The sequence below is a fragment of the Cryptomeria japonica genome, chromosome 6, assembly GCF_030272615.1.
Source record: "Cryptomeria japonica chromosome 6, Sugi_1.0, whole genome shotgun sequence".
In the NCBI taxonomy this organism is placed as follows: Eukaryota; Viridiplantae; Streptophyta; class Pinopsida; order Cupressales; family Cupressaceae; genus Cryptomeria; species Cryptomeria japonica.
This window is the reverse complement of record NC_081410.1, coordinates 440,147,754-440,171,810: the sequence shown is the minus strand read 5'-3', so window position 1 is coordinate 440,171,810 and position 24,057 is coordinate 440,147,754. Positions and strand designations below refer to the sequence as shown.

The 24,057-nt window shown below is 36.1% G+C and overlaps 1 protein-coding gene across 1 annotated transcript; it reads left to right on the top strand.

Annotated features, from left to right (window-relative positions):
- The first annotated feature begins 612 nt into the window (after window positions 1-612).
- LOC131037552 (polyadenylate-binding protein 8) lies at window positions 613-3,354 on the top strand. Its single transcript, XM_057969743.2, has 4 exons — window positions 613-837; window positions 1,408-1,563; window positions 1,712-1,855; window positions 2,579-3,354. The coding sequence occupies exons 1-4, from the start codon at window positions 763-765 to the stop codon at window positions 3,149-3,151; spliced, it is 948 nt and encodes a 315-aa protein (XP_057825726.2). The 5' UTR covers window positions 613-762; the 3' UTR covers window positions 3,152-3,354.
- The last annotated feature ends 20,703 nt before the right edge of the window (window positions 3,355-24,057 follow it).

Below are 24,057 nucleotides of genomic sequence, written 5' to 3'. Positions count from 1 at the left end.
GGTAGGTAGCTTAGTGTTGGAACTACCTGCTAATAGCAGAATTCACAATACTTTTTATGTTTCATGTCATAAGAAGGCCCTTGGACAATAGATTACCCCTTCAACTGAGCTGCCCCCACGTGACTACGAAGGCAAACCAATTCTTGAGTTCGAGACATTGTTGAATGTGAGGGAGAGGAGACTAAGGAACAAGGTGATTCCCAAGTATTTAGTGAAATGGAAAGGACTATCACTTGAAGATGCAACATAGAAAGGAATAGATATTTTTGAAAATCCTAACCTAAAATTGCTTGAGGTCAAACAATTATGAAATGGGAGGGCCATAATGAACCTAAATTAGAAGCTGGTCGGCCAGATAGTATTGGCTAACACCTTTAGTCTCTTTTTCTATTTTCATTTAAATAAATAAATTGAAATTGGAAATAAACAGAATTATTGGATTTTTTAATGTAATAACAACCTCCTAGGCCGACCTAGACTTTTAATTTAATTAGTAGAATTTTTCTTATTGGTCGAATTATATTTGTTTTTGGGCCAACCCAACTACTCCCCTGAGCCGACTTGTTTTGTTAGTTTGGATCCGCCTATTTAAGGAGGCTTGAGGTGACAAGGAAGGCATCTCCTTGTTAAATCACGAAAGCTTTGTTTCACGATTAAGTCTGCTGGGAGGAAAATCTCAGAGACCAAGGTGAAGGAATAATACTGTGAATTCAATCTACTGTTCTGATTGGGAAGTAGAAAGGAGATCTGGCGCCATTCCATATGAAGATCGAACCTGGGAAGGGTGAATCAACAGATTCGAATCAGATTCGCAATTGGTACATCAAGGCGGAAATTGTAAGTGGTCTGATTGAAGATAAATCTGCTTATTCTACATCAGTTTGAATCTCTGATCTGTATTGTTGCAGTGGGAAACATCTATTAGAATTTGTTATAAAATCGTAGGGCTTTTTGATAATAACTCTGGAACTGCAAATTCTTGTTCTGTGATCGTGTTTGGGAAATAAACAGTGGATTTGTTATAGATTTTAGCTCTCTGAAATGAAAGCTTTTAGTGGACATCTATATTAAACATGTAGTGAGTGACTATATTTCAGTACCTTCTGAGTTTTTATGTAACAAATTCTGACATCTGTTAAAGGAAGGCTATTTCAGCTCTTTACTCTTTGTTCAGTAGATATATATTGACAGGTGGTAAATGATATGTTAATATTATTATTATATACAGATCAATAATCTTTAACTTGGGAATGAAAATAATCGCTTCATGTCCACCTAAAAATCAAAATTGTTGAATGTACTATTCTATATTTTATGGTGCGTCTAATCATTAATTTCTTGATCATTGTTTGGATCTCTCCAAATTTACTTTATAGAGGTTCTTGATTGATATTTTATTTGTTGCAGCCTTCTGGTTATGGTTATCAGCAACAGTTTGTACCTGGAATGATGCGAGGAGGCGCACAGCTGCAGAATTTTATTGTTCGACAAGGCCAGCGTCGAGGTGCAAGAAGACCACCATTGCAACAGTGGCACCATCTTCAACCACAGTTTCAGCAACAGGTAAACTGTTTTACAAATTGTGTAAACACTGGTTTTCTCTGTAAAACAAGTTATGGCAAACTTTTCTTTCTAACTCTGCTGAAAATTCCACTGATGTTGCTCGAGTGGAAAAAGTTAAATTCTTGATCAAGTTTCTTTATTTTGTCAGATGATACGTAGAGGGAGTCGTAAGATGCGATACCCACCAGTGATTGTCTCTTACATGGGGGGTGTTCCAGTAATTTCACAACGCTTGCCTATTGGAACATTGTCTTCAGCTCTTGCACATGCAAGCCCTGAGCAAAAACGAACGGTATATACCATATTTCTGATTTGTTTTTTTAATAGGTAAGTACTACCTGTATATGTTAACTGTATTACATTAGATGTACTGGTGCAGGAAGAAACAAATCTCAGCACCATAGTCTAAGATCCTTAACTTCTCTGACTCAGAGAATAGATCCTCTTTTGTTGCGAAGAGCACATTCAAAGAGTCATAGTCGTCCTTTTTTACTCAGTTTTTGAAGGTGGCCCATGTTGTTTTTATTTTTCCCTTTTTGCCTTCTTTGTCCATGTCAAATATCTCAGCCATTATCCCTGACATGGTACCCACCTTAATTTCATCTAATTTGTAGTTGATGGCCAATTTGTTGCCTATTTGACGAGCCCATTCCCTGGGGCCAACTGTCAGTATCAGTGGAGAGGAGAAGTATTTGTAGATCATCCCGTCATGAATGTGAGCACTTCCACTGAAGGATGATGGACTCTCTAATCCCGTTATTTTCACACTGAAACAACCTCCTGCATTGCTCCTATTTAGTCTCCTCCTCACAATTGCAATTTGCTCAAAATGAAAATCAGAACAGTCTTTCCTCCTTAGTGTCTCATTTCTGAATTATTTTTGAAAGCAAATCCTGTGGGACCAATTCTCTATACAATTGCTGTAATGCATTATCATTAGTTTTTTTGTTTCGCCTATTGTTACTTTCTGTCTGATATTCGTTAATTGCTGAAGGCTTTCTGCAATGTTTCTCAGATGCTTGGAAATTGCTTATATCCATTGGTGGAACAATTAGAACATGAACATGCACCTAAAGTCACTGGTATGCTTTTGGAAACGGATCAGACTGAGGTGTTACACTTGCTTGAATCTCCAGAGGCTTTGAAATCTAAGGTTGCAGAAGCTATGGAGGTCTTGCGCAATTATATGCAGATGCTTGGAGAAAGCTTATATTCATTAGTGGAACAATTAGTACCTGATCATGTGGTTAAAGTCACTGGTATGCTTTTGGAAATATATCAGACTGAGGTGTTACACTTTCTTGAATCTCCAGAGGCCTTGAAATGTAAGGTTGCAGAAGCTATGGATGTCTTGCGCCATTGTTCTCAGATGCTTGGAGAAATCTTATATCCGTTAGTGGATCAATTAGAACATGATCATGCACCTAAAGTCACTGGTATGCTTTTGGAAATGGATCACACTGAGGTGTTACACTTGCTTGAATCTCCACAGGCCTTGAAATCTAAGGTTGCAGAAGCTATGGAGGTCTTGCGCAATGTGTCTCAACAACCCACTGGGCCACTGAGGAGCTTTCAGCGTTATCCTTGAATGACATCATTTGTGTGGAAGTTTTTTTTCATCTGCCAGTTCTAACACTTAGAGCTTGCAATTTAAGTATTTTTGAGGGTCACAGGTGGAGGGTTTTTAACATCATTTTTTTTAGCATTGCTGTAGTGGAAATGCTTGATATGTTTAAATTTCATTACACAGAAGCCTCGGGCGCATTTCATCGAATCTTACACATTGATAAATTTTCGCAGAAACATTCAAACTGCTTTAATAAGCTTTATGAAATGATGTTTCCTTCCAAGTGTTCTTGGTTGTTTATTACTTTTTTGCTTGCTTTTCTTTTACGTTTTTAGTTGCTTTGAATTGGTTTGAAGTTTTGATCTAAGTTTGTTAATCTAGCTGTTTTTTTTTAATGATTACCCTATGATGATAATTCCACATTAAGTTCAGGAAGTAAATGCGATCAGCTGCTTTATGTAGCTTGGCAATTTTATTTTATTTCTTGTTGTTTCTTATACATGATAGGTATTTGAATATTTAAATATTTAGTTCTTACATATCTCCCATCATTTATCCAGTAATGGTTTATTGGTCTATGGTGTGGAGTGAGTGCTTCTTTGGTTACTGTTGAGTTAGCCATGATATTTTAAACCGTTGTTCTGACCAATATCAGAATGGCTGGATAGTATTTCTTTGTTTCCTATCTGACAGTAAACATTATGATGATTAACATATGGGGAAACCTTTAGAATTCTTTAAAAATGGCTTTTTACGGTTGGGGTTATCGGCAGTCCTTGCTTGGAAATATTTCCACCCATTTCCATTATTCTTTGTGAAATATAGTCCTAATTTATTCTTGTGACAAAAAAATGATGGATTAAATATGCTGTGCCTTATGTTAAATATCTAAAATATTCAATTCAATAGTAGTATTCTTTGGTTCTCATCTCTTGAATTGGGAGTTATATGAGATTGAATGTTCTCTTGCTACTTTTTGAGTAGATAAATGATTGTAGCTGTAAATATTTTAGTGAAAATGAATATTGGTGTTTTGTGGGTTTTAATTTTGGTCTATTACGACTTAAGTTCATTCGAAATGGGTTTTAAGTTTCATTAGTAGGATTGTTGAAGGATGTTTGTTTGCTTTCAAATCAATTTTGGTGCTTCCAAGAAGCCCGCCATCTCTTTAGGCCCTAGGCTTCTTTACTTGCTTCAAATTGCCTATTTGGAAACATGGATGATTCACAAATTGCCAAGGTTATTCCTGATTAGAAACAAGAGTGATAAGGTAAAGTGAGAAATTTCAAAACTTTTCCGTAATTTAGCTATTTAAATGGAAGTTTTTCATTGGGGTATAACCTAGGTGTATATTTTCTTGGTTTGGTGTTATCATTTGTCATCGGTGAGACATAAATGCATCTTAGGCTTGGAAAGAGTTGCAAACATTTTGGGAGATATTTAATACCCCTCCCTTGATGATCGTAATGCTAACTACACCAATCTTATCTGAAAATTTTACAAATTGTTTAGGACTTAGATGGTAACAATGTCTACAATTTGATTCTCAATCAGGAAATGTTGCAACATAACAAACCCCTTTTATTTTTTGATGAAGTGATAACATAGTTTCACAACTAGTTATGTTCTGTCAGCTCTGCATCATTCAAAATGCAAGGAACCCAACCTTAGCTCCACTACATCCCTGAACATACAAAATTGTCTTTTAATTTGATCTCTCTATTCTTGTAGCAAAGATAATTGCACATGAAGTTGGCCTAACTATTTGAGCACCCCTTGATTGTTGTAGACTAGGAGTGTAGGATTATATTGTAAGATCTTTATCTTAGATAACACCTTCTAAGTCAAATTGCCCTACATGCTACTTTTACAACTCAATAGCTTTCTTTAGTGAAGGAAAGAGCTGCTACATCCTAATTCTTGTTGGTCCATGTGACTACTCATAACAAGACTAAAACATGTTTAGAAGTGAACATCCTAATTCTTGTATATAATATCAAATTTAAGTGTCCTTTTCACATATGTTAATGGCCTCTTTGTTAAAACTCTCCTCCTTTCACTAGTATCTCTTTTGCATGCACAATCCCTTTGACATCAAGGAAAAAGGGAAAAGTATTTACTTGGACAAATATGATAATATACATACTCCCCCTAACGATGTGCACCAAATCAAATTGCAGAGGAGAGGAGACCAAATCAAATTGCAGAGGAGAGGATCTAACTCTAACATTCAAATTGTAAGTGTAGATCCTTAGCAACATCAACATTGTCTAAAGTCTTCATTTTCTGTTTTGTTAGCTTTGCATCATTCAAAATGCTGACCAAGGAACCCAACCTTAGTTCCAGTGCATCCCTTAACATACAAAATTGTCTTTTAATTTGATCTCTCTATTATTGCAGCAAAGATAATTGCACATGAAGCTAGTCTAATTGTGCTCTAACAGAGCCATCTTTATCCTTTGCTAAATCATCTGTCCCAAATAATTGAAAAATTTGTGACTCAATTGAGTGAATATGTCCCTTTGTTCTTTTTGTGTGGGTTGGCCACCTTAAACAAAATTGGTGTAACATTGCAACATCATCCATACCGATCGTAAAAAATTCTCTACTCTTCTGTAATAAGGTATGTGCATTTGTACATTTATCAAACATTTCATCTTTCATATTATCATTATACTTTCTTAGGGCTTCATCTTTTAGTTTCTTTTCTATTTGTTATGTATGATCTTTGAAAGAATTCATTAGTAACTTCAGTTTCTATTTCAGAGCTAATGATGGATCAATATTTACTTTTGATAAGCCCACATGTATAACTTTTATTGGATCAATATTCACATGAACATGAAAGTACTCCTTCCTAACTGATTCCTATAGTAAGTCTCCTTTAACTGAACTTTATGAAGAGGGGAAATGCTTGAAAAACCAATATGCTCTTCTTGAGTGGGAATCTATAGCAACTATGGAGTTACTACTACCTCAAGTTGCATTTGTAGACCTATTAAGTATTTGAAGAAATCATAAGATCCTTGATCAGTATTTAAGGGCTCTTTTCCATACTTTGTACATTATCCGTATCCATTTTTTTTCTAAGTGTCGGGTTCTGCCCTCGTCAAGATTGTTCTTTGTATGCGCTAAACTGTACTTTGAATGAACTAAGCCGGTTAGTCTATGCGCTATTTTGTGACTTTGATGCGCTAATCTGTTAAATCTATGCACCAAAATGTTTTGTCTATGCGCTACTAGGTTCAATATATGCACTGTTATGTGGTTTCTATGCACTGATGTTTTCAATGGATGCGCTAATATTTCCAGTTAATGCGCTCTTTCCAGTTTGGTTAATACGCTAAACTTCTCTAATTGTTCAATATTTTGATAGTTTGATCTCGTTTCATATTAAAATTTTATGTGTTTCAATGGATTATTTTCTGATTAATGATGCAAACACAAAAGAAGGTATTCAAACAGTTATTTTTCCCTAAGATCTAAACATTGAGTAAATGTTTGGGGCTCAAAGAAAGCCTAAATTTCCACGGGTATAACACATAGAAGACAATTCAAACAGTTCTATCCTAAGGAATTGGATGCAATGAGATAACTCAACCCACAACTTGGGATCTCCATGACACAAGTGTAAGCACCATAAGAGGGGATACCCACTATTGTCGTTGTCGAGAGGCGGCAGGTAGGGGCCTCTAGGAATGGAAGGATGACCCAATCGCCCTCTCCCCGAAAGGCTACAATTAGCCTATGCAAAGCCGAGTATTTTTGCCTTTCCTCCAAGGATCCTGATGGTGAGTGTTTTAGGGGGAAAACCTACTATCTTGTTGCACTGATAATTATCCCACCAAGGCTTACAAAGGTGGCTTCTATTTTAAGGGTTTCTAGTAAGGGCATCTGTTCGGAGCGTTTGGATATAAACTCTGTCAAGAGGTCTCCCAACCTTGAGAACCAAGGTTTGATATACCTGAAAGTATGAAGGAGAGCTATTCCCGAGCACTTCCATTGGTCTCAATTTTTATCAAGGCCACTTTTAATTTATAGTGGGTTGGATGAACATGGCTTTAGTCATTCCCACTTAGGTCATTCCCCTCTCACTCGACCTTATGGTCTACTCGGGAGGGAAGGCCTTCTAAGGTAATGCACTCTTGAAAATGAAAAGACAATGAGTTTGGTTTTTTGATCACCCAATGAATGGGAGAGCATACTCAGCTATCATCTCAAGCATAGAAGACATGATGTTCTTTAACCGCCTAATTAAACTTGATTCCTAATTTAACAAATCAAAATAGCTCTAGCCCCTACAAATATTGTTACTAGTTTTAAATTTTTGTCTTTGATAGCGTAAAAGGTACCTGCAAAACAGAAAGATGCAAATTAGCCTCAGAAATTAAAAAATTGCAAATATAATTTTTTCAAGCTTCTATGTGCTAGAACTTCCATTGTAAGTGCTAAAGAAAATAATCTATGCACTAAAAGATACTTTCTATGCACTAGAACTTCCATTGTATGCGCTAAAGAAAACAATCTATGCGCTAAAAGATACTTTCTATGTGCTAATCTGCTATCTCAATGTGCTGAAAATTATTAAAACAAAATCAGATCTTGTGGATGTGTAGAAATGTTAGGATGATGAGCTACTCTTGGAAATCTATGCGCTAATATTTATGCCAAATATGCTAAACTGTGTGTTCTGAGCTAATCTGTCAATAAAACCTACAAGGAGATATTTAGAAATGATGCAGGCCCCCACAACGGGTGCCAGAAAAATGTGTGTAAAAATATGTGAATCAAACCATAAAAGCATAAACACACATCAATGAGACATTATTGAGGAAACTAATTAATAAACAAAACAAAGCAAATACTCCCCAAAGGCGTCCCATTGTCTTCTATCTCCAAGGATCTTGTAGGTTTATTGATTTTGCTCTTAGCAGCATAGACCATTCAAGACGACAACCTGAAGAATGAGTAGCTACATGGTCTAAATGAAATGCATGGTTGTTAGGCTATGGTAAAATGAACAAAATGCTAAAGTTATGCTAAATTACAATATGCTAATGGATGCTAGTATGCTAGAATGGGTATGCTAAATTGCAGAAATAAAGATGCAAGATTAAAAGCTAAGAGAACTCATGAATGAAAATTGAGAGTATATATAGAATTTCCAAGGCAAGAGTTGAGGTGGTAGAATTCAATGGTCAAGATTTAGCCAGGAGAGGTGGACGGTGAGAGATGAAGAAGTTAGAGAGAGGTTAGGAGACATGACACTTGTCATCCCTGGAAAGACAAATGGCAAAGAATCTCCAACAAATACCGACAAGAGGACATGTGGCAAGGATGCCATGTGTCTTCAAGAGAGAAGGGACACTCCATAGGAGGTTAGGATAAGGAAGTTGGAGGGGATAGGGTTAGTTAAACCCAAGGTTAGATGGCAGGTTAGGTGGTTTAGGATTATGAGTCATGTGACTAATTTGAATTTAAAAATTTAAATTAATTAGCAAGGGATTATATAAAACACATTAACTGAATTTGTTTATTTAATTAGGAAAATGGAAGAAATGAATTGTGACAGGAAGAATTAATGAAAAGTTATTATACAAATAATTTTTTCAATTTATTTATAAGTAGAAGAATCAAAGGCTTATTAATTAAATAACTCATATTTTATTAATTCTCTCTAGACCAATTTTAAGCGTATACACAAATCAAAACAAAAGACCAAATCATGAAAATGACATACACATGGCCAACTGACATCTTTTGCCAAGAGTAGGATTAGGATTATGATGGTGGTGCCGAACATGGGAACGATGCATCTCGATGGGCACAAGGTAACTGATGGGAGTAAGTAGGCAATGGAGCAAATGGCATGCACAAGTGAATGCATATGTGAAATTGTTATTGGGATTTGATTAAGCTTGTGTGGATGGATGTTTGGATGACGTACAAGTCAAGAATAAGATCAGCTTGACAAGATAAGCTCAAAAAAATGGGGAAAGCTCAGTGTGATGGGATAAAACCTTAGTGTGATGGGACAATCCTCATTCATAGTTTGGATGAAAGCTCATCATCTCATGAGGGGAATGCGAGTATGATGGATGTAGGCAAGCATTGCAAGTGATCAAGATATAAGTGACCTTCACAGATGAGAGGGGTGAATTGATGGGCTAGATACCGAATAAATGGCTTACATGACTAAAGAAATATGGATACCAGCGAGGGGAGGGGAAGGGGTAGGCGATGGCCAAAATCTGAATGATTGATGCACAACCCCATACATGGGGAGCTATCTTATCAATGATATCACTAAAATAATAGGCATTGTAGGTGGGTGAGGTGTGGTGTTTGTACATGTCGGGGGGAGTTGGAGCCTAATTAATGGCTTACACTACAAAATATGGATACCAGGCAGGAGGGTGCAAAAAGTAATGCAAGCAAAGGGATGAGTATCCAAAGAGACAATAGATCTGACTTATTTACCTTGATACCTGAGAGCATCTTTTCACCAAGGTACTTGTTGAAGGCATAAAGACTTTAATGCATTTTGAAGATTTTGGGGGATTTTTGAGAAGTGACTTCTCTTAAGGAATGTGTAAATGTTTAAGAGATGAATTAGGCTAATTTAGGATGATTAGAAGAATCTAGAAGGCTTTAGAAGAAGATTAATCATCCAGGTGGATTTGTTAGGAGAATGCAAGTAGGGGAAATATAATTTTAATTAAAATAGAATGTTTTATTTCAACTAAAATAGATGCAACTTGCATTTATAGGAAAATACAAGTGGGGGGTATAAATAAATTTAATTTATTTATATGCAAGAATCAATTTAATTAAAATAGAGAAAGGGGATTTAATTAAATTAAGTGATTTATTTAATTAAAGGCTAGAAAGGGAGGGGGTTAGATTATTTTAATTAAATAAATTGAATAATTCATTTAATCAAATAGATGAAAATGAAGAAATTAATTAAATAAGATCTAATTAATAAGGGGATGCAATTTAAATAAATATTAAATATTTATTTAAGAAGGTGGTCAGATTTATATGTCTATATTTTGCCTCTTTGAAGTGACATGTGTGCACATGTTGATTCAAAGAAAATTGCTGGATATGCTGCCAAAAATTTATCGATATGATGTCGTTGCCAAAATTGTCGATATGATGCCCTAGACATGAAGATTTGATTTGATATGAAAAGTCGATATGAAGCTGGTGTCGATATGAGACTGATATGAAATTGTCGATATGATTCTCTGGATATGAAAATTAATTTTGATATGATACACTGATGCGATTTTGTTGATATGAAGTTGATATGAGATTGATATGGAGATTCGATATGATAATGCCCCCTCGGGAGATCATTCATGTGTTGGAAATATTACATTATAACAGACAATGAGAGATTGTTGACATTTCAATAAGGATATTGAGAAGGTTGTTGATGATTATGGACATAACTGATTAAAGATGTTTTACTATCTTGATATTATTATTTTGTCATTGATGTCAAGAAATTGATCTTCTAATTTAGTATGATGTTGCCATATCTTGAGAAGTATGATATGAAGATTATGAAGAAGTCGGTAAAAGACACAGGAAAGAATATGATGAATAAAGGGATGAATAAGGTAGTCAATGTGCAACTACTACCGAGTCAGACAATGATGAGATCATGATGTTTTAGATTGTTTTAACATCATACATATGTTGTAAAATGTAAAGGTTAATACTATACTATGTTATCAACCAAAGAACCTAATCGGTAAACCCTAAGGTTATCGCTATCCGTTAATGAAGGCGGAATGTCTACCGAGTGAAGTTTAGTATTCACCGAGTTGTAACCGAGCTATAACAGAATGCATTAAATGTTTACATGTGATATTTAATGAAAGAAGCTAATGAGCTGGAGCGGATCAATGATTGGCAAGCCATGGAAGAAGTTTGTTAAGTGAATCTAAGGCAATGGAAAGTCGGCAAGAAGATCTACAACTCAGATTGAACCGCATTACCCTAACACAAGTTACAAGGTGAATGTGCAAGTTCCAAGGCGGGGTAAAACATTTTCAGATTGAAAGATACAATGAACCTGGACAAGATTGAAGATCTGATGGCTATGATTGATCATGGGAAATGTGATCAAGGAGATTAAGCGGTTAGAAGATTGTTTATAAATAGGAAACTATTGATAAACAATGTATACAGGCAAGTGTATGCACAAGGATGTTGCATAGTGATAACCGAGCACAGAAGCTTGAAGACCTGTTAGAATAACAGAGTATTGATGCCCAGTAGATAGACAAGATTAGTTCTATGTCTAGATTGTATTGAACAAATAAGAATCTGCTTTAGCATTTTAGATGTGAAGTTGCAGACAGATTGTATTACTATTATTTTGTGAAAGTGATAGGAAATCTCTTAACCGAGTGGACTTAACAGTCTTATATGTAAATCCTCTAACAAGGTGATATTCTGATTGAGTGCTTGAAATCCTTTGACAAGGTCACTTATAACAAAGTGAAGATCCTAACAGATCTGAGGGAAATCCCTTAACCGTGTTACATCTAGCAATGTGTTTGTAATCTTTAACAGGATTTTCTTTTAACCGAGCATACTCTAGAAGAGTATATTTCTTAGTGGGTATGAAATCCCACAGTAGTTTTTCCCTATTTGGGTTTCCACGTTAAATCTGGTGTTATAAGGTTTATATTGTTCATATGCTTTTGAGTTTGCATGTTTGATAGTTTTTGGTTATATGACTGATATATATGTTACCAAGGTTGAATCTGATGTTTTTATGGATTATTAAGTTTGTATGATTCACCCCCCCCACTCTTATCTTGTTGGATATTGGATCTGTACTTATATTAAGTATCAGAACTATCAATTGGTATCAGAGTTTGGACTCCGAAAGAAAAGTTTAAAGGCACTTGAGTTAAAGATCCAAAGATGTATAAGGGGGATTCACCTAAGCTGAATAAGTCAAGTTTCTCTACATGGTAGAAAAGGATGAAGCTACATCTATCAGGAGATGGAGAATATGCTATATACTATTTGGAGAATGATTTTGTTGCACCAAGCACCTATCCATTGACTATGGAAGAGATAAAGGTGAAGCAAGAACATATTCAAGCAATGATTGAAATAACATCTGCATTGACCGATTCTGATTTTAATGATCTAGAAGGCTGTAATGATGCAAAGGCAATGTGGACTAAGCTCATATCTGTATATGGAGGAGATGAACATGTTCAAAGAGAAAAAGCAGATAGTTTAAGAGGACAACTTGAATCTATGAGGATGAATAAAGGTGAGAACATAACAAAGTATAGTACAAGACTAAAGGAGATTGTAAATCAAATCAAAGGAGCAGGAGGAACTATTGAAGAAAAGGATGTGACAAGTAAGTTGTTAAGAACCCTTCTACCTGCCTATGCAATCCGAGTCTCTGCAATCAATGAATTGAGGTCTGTACCTAATATGCCAGTTTCCTTGGATGCTACTATTGGTAAGCTACATGCATTTGAGTTAAGTAATTTTGATAACAGTGGGTCATCGGTAAATAAAGTTGAATCTGCATTTAATTCTTTTCATCTGAATGAATCTAATGATTACAATGAAAGAAAGTATAAGTACTCTGAAGGAGATCACAGTGGAGCAAGTGAAAGATTTCAGAAGAACATGGAGGAGGTACACAAACTGTATGAAGAAATCAGAAAACAAGAAGAGTTTGAAGCACTATTGGCCAAAAGGTTACCGAGAGGCAAAGGTAAGTATAAAGGAAAACTACCTTTGAAAATTTTCAATTGTGATAAGATTGGACATATGGCTTCTAACTGTCCTGGTAAAGATTTCACTGAAAAGAGAGATTACTGAGATAACAAATAAAAAGATAATCATTACAGAGGACACCGAGACTTCAGAAGAAGAGATAGAAAGACATGCTTAATTACTAATGAGGAATCTGACAATGATAAATCAGATGAGACTGATACAGAGGAAGTTGTTTATGTGGCTATCAAGGATGGATCAGATGAAGAAAGGTATGAAGAAAAAGCCCTAATATGTCACATAAACACTAATGATTCTTGGATTATAGATAGTTGATGCTCACATCATATGACAGGAGATAAACACAAGTTTGTTATGTTAGAAGATTATGATGGAGGCTGTGTTAGATTTGGTAATGATGCACCATGTTCGGTAAGAGGTAAAGGATCCATAACACTTCTTGATAATGCAAGATGCAATGATGTTTATTGGGTTGAAGGTTTGAAATATAATTTGTTGAGTGTAGCACAACTAAACAACACAGGTTACCGAATAGAATTTCAGAAAGGAATTGTCAAAGTTCATGACAAGAATGGAAAGTTAGCTACTACTAGGACACAAACAAAAGGTAATACATTTCACCTTGACTCAAATCACAATAAGTGTTTGCATGCGAAGATTGATAATACCTGGTTATGGCATAAAAGGTTTTGTCATGTTAATTTTGATAATCTGATCAAAATAAGTAAGAAGCATCAAGTAAGAGGTCTACCGAGTCTTGAAAAACCTGAGAATGCTATGTGCCGAGGATGCCAGATGGGTAAGATGACAAGATCTAGCTTTACAAGTAAGTCCTACACTTCTAAGGGAATTTTAGATCTTGTGCACACTGATCTTTGTGGTCCTATGAAAGTTCAAAGTTATTATGGCGATAAGTATTTCATATTATTTGTGGACGATTATTCAAGGATGATGTCAGCAATGTTTTTAAAAGAAAAATCAGAAGCTTTTCAAATGTTTAAATGACAAAAGGCGAGAGTTGAAAATGAAATAGGAAGACAACTGAAATGTCTTAGATCAGATAGAGGAGGAGAGTTTACATCTGATGAGTTCAACCTATTTTGCAATGATCATGGTATAAAAAGACAAGTCTCTGCACCGAGAACTCCACAACAGAATGGAATAGCTGAAAGAAGAAATAGATCTATTGTGGATTGTGCTAGAATGCTGATGATTGAGAAGAAGGTTCCACAAACATTTTGGAGAGAAGCAATAAGCACAGCTGTTTACACCTTGAATCGAGTTCAATTGAAAAAAGGTACTTTGAAGACACCTTATGAAATCTGGTATGACAAGAAACCTAATGTAAGTTATTTTAAGATCTTTGGAAGTAAATGCTATGTTCATAAAGATGATAGAAATGGCAAGTTTGATAAAAAAAGTGAAGAAGGAACATTTCTAGGATATTCTTCTAGAAGCAAAGCATTTAAATGTCTAACCAAATCATCTAACAAAATAGTAGAAAGTGCAAATGTGAAAATTGATGAATTTGGAGAAAGAAATGATGAAGGAAATTCCAAAGAACAGGAAGACTATGATGAATTTGTCTATGTGCAATCGAGAAGTCCTACCGAGATAACTGTTGAAGAAAATGAAGAAAATATCCGGTTATCAAGTGTTGAAGAAAATATTTTTCTGAAAGTGTACTGGAATTAATACTGGAATAATACAGAGAATGATACAGGGAACAAGAATTATAAACAAATGCTCTGATCGAGACTTAGTTGATACACAACAGTAGGCAATAACTTCTTACATAAATAATTTTTTTATTTTTTCTTTTTGGCATTGTTGTCAAAGGGGGAGAAGACCTACCCAGGGGGAGAAGACCTACCTAAGGGAGAGAAGACCTAAGGAGGAGAAGACTGAGAATATATGGAAGGAGACTGAGAGAAGACTAGAAGACTATAGATTGAAATAAAGACTGAAACAAAAGAGAAGTCTAATGTATGGGGGAGAGCATTTCAAGCATTTCAAAATCATAGAAATCCGAATCTTTTAAAGGTCAAATCAATTGGTTTTGCCATCAATTGCAAAGGGGGAGATTGTTGGCAATATTACATTATAACAGACAATGAGAGATTGTTGACATTTCAATAAGGAGATAACTGATTAAATATGTTTTACTATCTTGATATTATTATTTTGTCATTGATGTCAAGAAATTGATCTTCTAATTCAGTATGATGTTGCCATATCTTGAGAAGTATGATATGAAGATTATAAAGAAGTCGATAAAGACATAGGAAAGAATATGATGAATAAGGGGATAAGATATTCAATGGGCAACTACTACCGAGTTAGACAATGATGAGATCTTGATGTTTTAGATTGTTTTAACATCATACATATGTTGTAAAATGTAAAGGTTAATACTATACTATGTTATCAACCAAAGAACCTAGTCGGTAAACCCTAAGGAACCTAGTCGGTAAACCCTAAGGTTATCGCAGTCGGTTAATGAAGACAGAATGTCTACCGAGTGAAGTTTAGTATTCACCGAGTTGTAACCGAGCTATAATAGAATGCATTAAATGTTTACATGTGATATTTAATGAAAGAAGCTGATGAGCTGGAGTGGAACAATGATTGGCAAGCTGTGGAAGAAGTTTGTTAAGTGAATCTAAGGCAATGGAAAGTCGGCAAGAAGATCTACAGCTCAGATTGAACCGCATTACCCTAACATAAGTTCCAAGGTGAATGTGCAAGTTCCAAGGTGGGGTAAAATGTTTTTAGATCGAAAGATGCATTGAACCTAGGCAAGATTGAAGATCTGATGGCTATGATTGATCATGGGAAATGTGATCAAGGGGATTAAGCGGTTACCTAATTGTTTATAAATAAGGAAACTGTTGATAAACAATGTATGCGGGCAAGTGTATGCACAGGGATGCTACATAGTGATTACTGAGCACATAAGCTTGAAGACTTGTTAGAATAACAGAGTATAGAAGCCCAGCAGATAGACAAGATTAGTTCTATGTCTAGATTGTATTGAACAAATAAGAATCTGCTTTAGCATTTTAGATGTGAAGTTGCAGATAGATTTTTATTATTGTTATTTTGTGAAAGTGATAGAAAATCTCTTAATCGAGTGGACTTAACAGTCTTATATGTCAATCCTCTAGCAAGGTGACATTCTGATTGAGTGTTTGAAATCCTTTGACAAGGTCACTTCTAACAAAGTGAAGATCCTAACAGATATGAGGGAAATCCCTTAACCGGGTCACATCTAGCAATGTGTTTGTAATCTTTAACAAGATTTGCTTTTAACTTAGCATACTCTAGAAGAGTATATTTCTTAGTGGGCCCAAAATCCCATAGTGGTTTTTCCCTATTTGGGTTTCCACGTTAAATCTGGTGTTATGCGGTTTATATTGGTCATATGCTTTTGAGTTTGCATGTTTGACATTTTTGGATATATGACTGATATATATGTTACCGAGGTTGAATCTGATGTTTTTATGGATGATTAAGTTTGTATGATTCACCCCCCCTCTCATCTTGTTGGATATTGGATCTGTACTTATATTAAGTATCAGAACTATCATCATGCACTAAAGGAATGAATGATCTCTTGAAAGAAGAAGAATGCTATTTGAAAGATAGAAGAGTGGATAGTTGATGACATGCATGGGTTTGATAATATTGATAAGATTGATTGTATGAGATCAAATCTGGTTTCAAGAATGACACCTCCTACATAAGACAAAGATCATCAAAACGTCTGATTTTAGGAATGATAAATCTTGTATAAGACCTGATCAAAATGTCTGGTTTCAGGAAAGATACATCCTATATAAGACATGATAGATGAGGGTTGGATGAATGGTGAAGATGTGAAAGTGAAGAAAGATTCCATGATGATGGGAGATATATGCATGTGATGGATGCAATGATGAATGTGACTAGATGATGATGATGATGATATGAAACTAAATGCCATAATATAATAATGCAACTAAATGCAATGACTAAATGATATGCAACTAAATGATCATTTTAATCCTATCGTTGTCATTCCTATTAGTCACTTGTTTGTGCTCTTTTTGTCATCATTGAGCTTTTGAAATGTTGGAAGTTAATACAAACATCAATGGTATAATTGAACTATGATGACCTGAGTATAACTTTCATGATTTTTGATATGGCAAAATGACACAAGCATTGAGGTATAATTGAACCAAGATGACCTAAGTGTTGTTTGCGTAAAACAAATAAGAGTTGACCATTGTAATGTGCAAAATTGGGAAATATCTTCAATGATATGTTTCCAATCATGTCTCGAGACAAATTTGTACAATACTAACAATCACCTCATAGATAGAAAACAAAGAAAATATCAGACTCCTTCCTTGCTTCTCTAGCTCAAGACATCCTTGAGTTGCTTTGGAGATTTGATAACCCAAAAATCAAGATACAAAAAGTCAAACTACATGCTAAATGTAAACAAATCATAATTTAGAATAGAACATCCATCGTGTTTGTATTTTGGGTGTAGTTGGAAAGTGATCCTATTTTCCAGTCTGATGGGTAGTTTTGACATTGGCCTCCTTAGTATGATGTGATCCTTGTTTGTTTCTTGTGTTATGAAAGCTAAAGCGAAATGCTGCTACTTAGATCAGGATTTTGCCCCTAGCTATGGACACTTTTCGATGTGGATATATACATTGATCACCAATCCATGGCGGGATATGAGTTGGATAACTGATTCAGATAATCAAGGACAATGACTATGCTAAGTATGTCTAGGATAATGTTGTGTGTATAAGTGTTATGTGATGACTATTGGCTTAAATAAGATGGAGCAAAATATATGATACAAGTACTAATAGATAGAGGAGCTGCTCTCTCACTAATGGCACCTGTTGCCCGATTTTCACCTCTTGTTTTTATTGCACTTTTTGATTGTTTTTCATTTTTTTTGTATTTTTCTTGATTTTTTAATGTCACAGAGCACCTGTTTGCCAGGTTTTCATCCTAGTGACGATTTTTGATACTTTTTTTTTTTTGTTTTTTTACTTGATCAGTGCATTGGATGACTCAAGTGTAGAATTTCTTTAGATGGATGTTGTTGGTTGGCTCATCAAGCACGTCCCCTTCTAAAGTTGATAACTAATATGCTCCTGATCCATAAACTGATATGATAACAAAGGCTCCCAACCATTTGGGTTCAAATTTCCCTTTCTTTTCTTGGTCTTGTTGATTCCGGGATTTTCCTTTAGGACTAGGTCACCAATTTGGAAGGCCCTTGGGATGACCTTGTGGTTGTAGCTTCTGCACATTCTTTGTTGATATGCCTTGAGATGATAAAAGGCACATTTGTGACATTCATCTAGCAATTTGAGCTCTTGCAACCTATTGACTCGATATTCCTCATTTAGTATGAGGCCTTTCAATGACACCTAGAGTGATGGAATATCTACCTCAATAGGTAGGATAGATTCTGATCCATTCACCAATGAGTATGGTGTATCTTTTTTAGGTGTGCGGATACTCATTCTGTAGGCCCAAAGTGTAGGATTAAGATGGGCATGCCAATCTTTACCAGCATCATTCACTATCTTTTTGAGGATTTTCAAGATTGTCTTATTTGAGGCCTCTGCTTGGTCATTCCCTTGTAGATAATTAGGTGTTGAAAATCGATGCTAGATATGGAATCCCTCACAAAGCTCTTGGAGATCTTGATTTTTGAAAGGTCTTCCATTATTTGTGATAATGGAACTAGGGATGTCATACCGACATATGAGGTAATTCAAAATGAAGGAAGCTATCCGTTTGTTGGTCACTGTAGTCAATCAAACTGCCTCAATTCACTTTGTGAATTACTCAGTGGGTGTGATGATAAAATTGTGTCCATTTGATGAGGAAGGATGAATCTTTCATACTAGGTCAAGTCCCCATTGATAGAAAGGCCATGATGTGGTGAATGGTTGAAATTCCCGTGTTGGTGCATGTATGAGATTGCCATGAATTTGGCACTTAGGGCATTTCCTAGCAAATTGATAAGACTCTTTCTCCATTGTCAACCAATAATATCCCATCCATAGTAGTTTCTTGGAAAGATTAGGACCACTTGAATGTGAACCACAAATACCTTTGTGAAGATCATGTAAGGCAGAGTTAGATTCGTTACAATCGAGCCATCGAAGAAGAGTACCATCAAGATCTCGATGATAAAGTGTATGAGTGGTTAAGGTATAGCGGGCCTCTTGTCATATAAAGCTTCATTTTTGGTTATGAGATAGGTCTGGGGGGAGGGTATTGTCTTTGAGATAGCCATAGATCTTCCCGTATAAGGGGGAATCAGAAGCATTCAGGTCACATATGACTTGGGATTTTGAATTGTCATAGGACGGGGAAAACAATTTCTCCACCAGGAATTCATAATGGTTCTATTTATCTGGAATTTGTAGGAGTGAGGCAATGGTGGCCATTGCATCAACAACCCTATTGTCTAGCCTTGGAATCTGCTCAAATGTGATGTGTACAAAGTACTTTGTAAAATCATCCACCATGCATTTGTAAGGCATCAGCTTATCATCTTTCATCTGATAGTCATCATTGATCTGATTGATAACTAATTGAGAGTCTCCATAGACTTTCAACTCTATGATTCTCCATTCCATGACTACTTTGATACCTGTCACTAGAGCTTCATACTCAACAATGTTATTAGTGGATGTGAACATGAACTTGTAGGATCTCGGAATTGTGTATCCTTCTGGATTAATGAACATGATGCTGACACCTAATCCATGGTGTGTATAGGATCCATCAAAGTATAAGATCCATTGCTTTGGTGTAATAGTGAGTACTTATGTATTTGGGAATTCCACCTGTAGTGGGTGTTTGTCTAATAGAGGTGCTTCTGCCAGTTGATTTGAAATTTCTTGTCCTTTGATAGCCCTTTGTTATGTGTACTAAATGTCAAACTCACTTAGGATCATGACCCATTTTTCCAACCTCCCCGTGAGAGCGGCTTTGCTGAGTAGATATTTTAGTGGGTCGATCTTTGCCACTAGCTTGATAGTATGAGCTAACATATAGTGTCACAAATTTTGGGAAGTGAACACTACAACTAAGCAAGCCTTTTCGATGAAAGTGTAATTGATTTCATAGCCATTAAGTGTCTTGTTAATGTAATAGATGGCTCTTTCTTTTCCTGTTGAGTCCTCTTGTGCTAGTAATACCCCTAGTGATACTTTTGTTGCTGATATGTAGAGGATGAGTGTCTTTCCTGCTATTTGTGGTACTAAAACAGGTGAATTCATGAGATATTGCTTCAGTTGATGGAATGATTCTGCACACTTGTCCTCCCATCAAAAATGTACATTTTTATGAAGCAAATGGTTGAATGGGAGACATTTGTCTACCAATTGAGCGATGAACCTTCTGATAGATTGTAGTCTGCCTTGAAGAGATCGTAGCTGACTAATGTTCCTTGGAGGTGGCATTTCCATGATAGCATAACCTTTTGTTGGATCCACCTCGATGCCTTTTTCTGATACAATGTAGCCCAAGCGTTTTCCAGATGTGACCCCGAAAAAACACTTTTTAGGATTCAATCTGACATTGAGTTGCTCATCTTTGAAAGATTTTATCCAGGATGTCCAGGTGTTCTGCTCTTGTGAATGATTTGGCTAGAAATTCATCCACATAATCCGCCATAAAAGTATGCATCATGTCGTGGAAGATTGTTGTCATTTCTCTCTGATAGGTTGCACCCACATTTTTCAAGCCAAAAGGTGTGACATTCCAACAATATGTACCCCACAAACATGTGAATGTAGATTTATTCTGATCTTTTGGAGGTATCTTGATTTGGTTGTAGCCAAAAAAACCATCCATGAGGGATAGCACTGCGTGCCCTATCGTTAGATCAACAATGGTGTCGATGCTTGGTAAAGGAAACTCATCCTTCAGATAAGCCTTGTTGAGATCCCTGAAGTCTGTACAAATCCTGATGCTTTAATTTGGTTTAGAGACTAGCACAATGTTAGAAATCCATTTTGCATAATCAATGGGTTGGATGAATCCTACATCAAGTAACTTCTTTAGCTTTTCTTTGACTAATATGGTGACCTGTGGGTTCATCTTCCTTAATTTTTGTTTGACAGGTTTATCTCTAGGAGTGATTGATAAGTGATGCATGATGCGATTTGGATATATCCCATGCATGTTTGCATAAGACCAAGAAAAGTTGATTTGCTTCTCCTTGAAGAATTCGACAAAGTTAGGTTTTTCCTTTTTCGTTAGTGATTCCGCTAGATGTATGGTTCTTGCTGCTGATTCAGTGCTGATATTTATTGATTGAGTTGGCTCAATCAAGATGGGTGATCTCTCCTGGTAATGTTTAGGAAGAGTGTCAAGTCTCTCATCTTTAGGCACCTCAAAGAGGTTTTCACCATTAGATGCGTCCTTTGTTTTTACTTTTTTGTGATCTAATACTGCCATTAGATGGTTTTCACCATTAGCAATTTTTGATTTTGTTCATTTTGCAAGTGAGAGACTTGGCACTCCCCCGATTGCAGATATCATTATGTGGTTTGCTGGTGGATCATGTTTCAGGGTTGACTGAGAAAAGGTATTAAATAATGGCCTCATCATTTTGGAATATTGGTATGTCATTGTGCTCAGGTTCTTCCCAATTTATAAGGTTAGGATATATGAGAGGTAGGGAGTCATTTGGAAGGTTAAGATCTACCGCTGTAAGAGTCATGATAGAGATATTGTCATAGTTGTCCGTAGCATGGGTGAGGTATATAACAATCTCAAGGTTTTTGATGGTACTCTTGTCGATATTTTCTCTTCTATATTGAAGTTGTTCATTCTCTCTAGCCTCATAGATATGTTGTGGTCCGAATTCAAACAATCTAGATCTTGAGCCTTGTCGCTCATAAGGAATGGGTGTGTATGCATGGATTGTATCCACCTCAATATCCTTAGTGATATCTGAACAAGTGTCCCATTCATAATCATTAGAATCTATTTCATAATCGCTTTCCAAGGTTAGCCCATTAAACCAGACAAGAATGTTGTATGGCGAAAAGAGATCACTGATAATCGATACCAGCTGGGTAGCTTGTTCTGATTCAGGATCTGTACTTGTTTGTACTCTTTGGATTTTCTCATGTACACAATTTCCCTTCTTTGAGTATCAATCTCCTTAGGTTATGACTCGCATTTGGTTTGATTAGGTGCTTGTACATGATGTACTTTTTTATAAGAAGCCTCCTCTCTTTGGATAGCGAGTTCTTCTTGTTGCTTCTCATTTTTTTCATGCTCTTATTCTTTTCTTGTCTTTTCCACTACTTGGTGTAGCACCTCTTGCCATGAGTCATTCGGTATGTGTTATCTTTTCTCTCCATTGGGGTTTTTGATCATGATCTCACTTTTGCACAGGTTGAACATGCTGGACATACCCAAGTCATGTTTTGTCCTTTGCAAGTTGTGAATGGGGTTGTATGGGTTCTAGGATACCCTCTTGATGCTTGTGAATAGGTCCTTTTCCTTTGTATCCTATTCTTTGCATGATTCTAAACCCATTTCCATATTGTTATGTGGGAACGACCACTTCTAGGGAAGTAACTCTAATTTCTTCCTCATTCTTGTATATCCAACTAAGGATGTCCTTGTCTTCTGATTCTTCCACCAGTGTGCCAATTTAGATAATTTACCATCAAACTTCTTGATGGGTTGTTCTACTTGATGTCTTTATGTGGAAGGTTGTCTTTGAGATTTTGGCGAAGTTGGTAACTTAGATAGACACAAGGGTTCAAAAGAGTATTCCCCCATACCTTGGTCCTTTATCTTCATCTTTTTCTCAAAGTTCATGGACAACGACTTGAGTTTTTCTTGATTGTTGGATGATGAGGAAGCTTGGGCCTCCCTATTGTGTGGAACTAGAACATCTTTTGTTGCCCCCATAGTGTTGTGGTACTAAAAGGGGTTAGTGTCTGTTGATATTGAAATCTCTTGTCCATTGTAGGGGAATTTGAGACATTGATGGTACATGGAAGGTACCGCTTGCATTTCATGGATCCAAGGGCAACCCAATAGTATGTTGTATGTCAAGTCTATGTCCAAGACTTGGCACAATGTGTCTCTTTGCACAGGTCCTACCTGAATGGGTAGTACCACTGTTCCTTCAGGTGATCTTTCTTCATCATCATAGGCTTTGATGGTGATCTTATTTTTAGGATCAATAGCTTGCTTGGAGAAGCCCAATGCTTAGATAAGATTTAAGGTACATATATTGAGACCAACTCCTCCATCTATTAACACTCTTTTCACCTGGTGTTTGTAGACTAGGACTTCAATATGGAGCAGGGTGTTGTGCAGATGTCTCAAGGAGACATCATCATGTTCTGAAAAGGATATGTTATGTGGCACTTTCATATGTGCCACCATGGCTTGGAACCAAGCGATATCGAGATCATTTGGAACCGTTGTTTCTACAAGAGCTTGCTCCAAGATATCCTTATGCTTTGGTGAAAGTTTGAGTAATTATAGTATTGATATCAGAGTAGGTGTCCTTTGTAATTGGTCGACCAGGTTATATGGAATCTTGGGGAGAGTTGTTGTTTTGGATGTACTCCTGTTCAAGACATATTTTTGAACCCTTGTTGTCACATTTACCGGTGCATGTTCTTGTTTATCTTTGATCTTTATGACATTTACTTGATTGTCGCATGTCGATATGTTATTTATGGTGTTTTTGTATATGTGATTGATGCGGGATCCTTTGTTATTGTTTGACGTTGATGCTCCTCCCTTGTCATAATTAGGAAGGGGATTTTTTAAAGCCTCATGATCACGATTGGTTTTATGTCCATCGAACATTATGTCTCCCTTGTCTATCATATCTTGAACTAGGTTTTTCAACCTCATGCAATCGTTTGTTCTATGCACCTTGTTTCGATGATAATCACAATAACGCGAGTCATTCCACTAAGGTGGTTTGACTTGGGGCTCAAAGTTGCTTATGAATGTCAAGGTGATAATTTTATTTTTTAATAGTTCTCGAAATGCAGATTCTAGGGTTTGTCCCAATGGTGTGTAAGTTCTTTGACGTGGGGGAGGTGGAGTGTTAG

Coding starts and splice junctions, on each gene's coding strand:
- LOC131037552 (XM_057969743.2), top strand. CDS start 763: ATGAAGATCGAACCTGGGAAGGGTGAATCAACAGATTCGAATCAGATT. Junction 838..1,407: donor GGTACATCAAGGCGGAAATT/GTAAGTGGTCTG, acceptor TATTTGTTGCAG/CCTTCTGGTTATGGTTATCA. Junction 1,856..2,578: donor GCCCTGAGCAAAAACGAACG/GTATATACCATA, acceptor AATGTTTCTCAG/ATGCTTGGAAATTGCTTATA.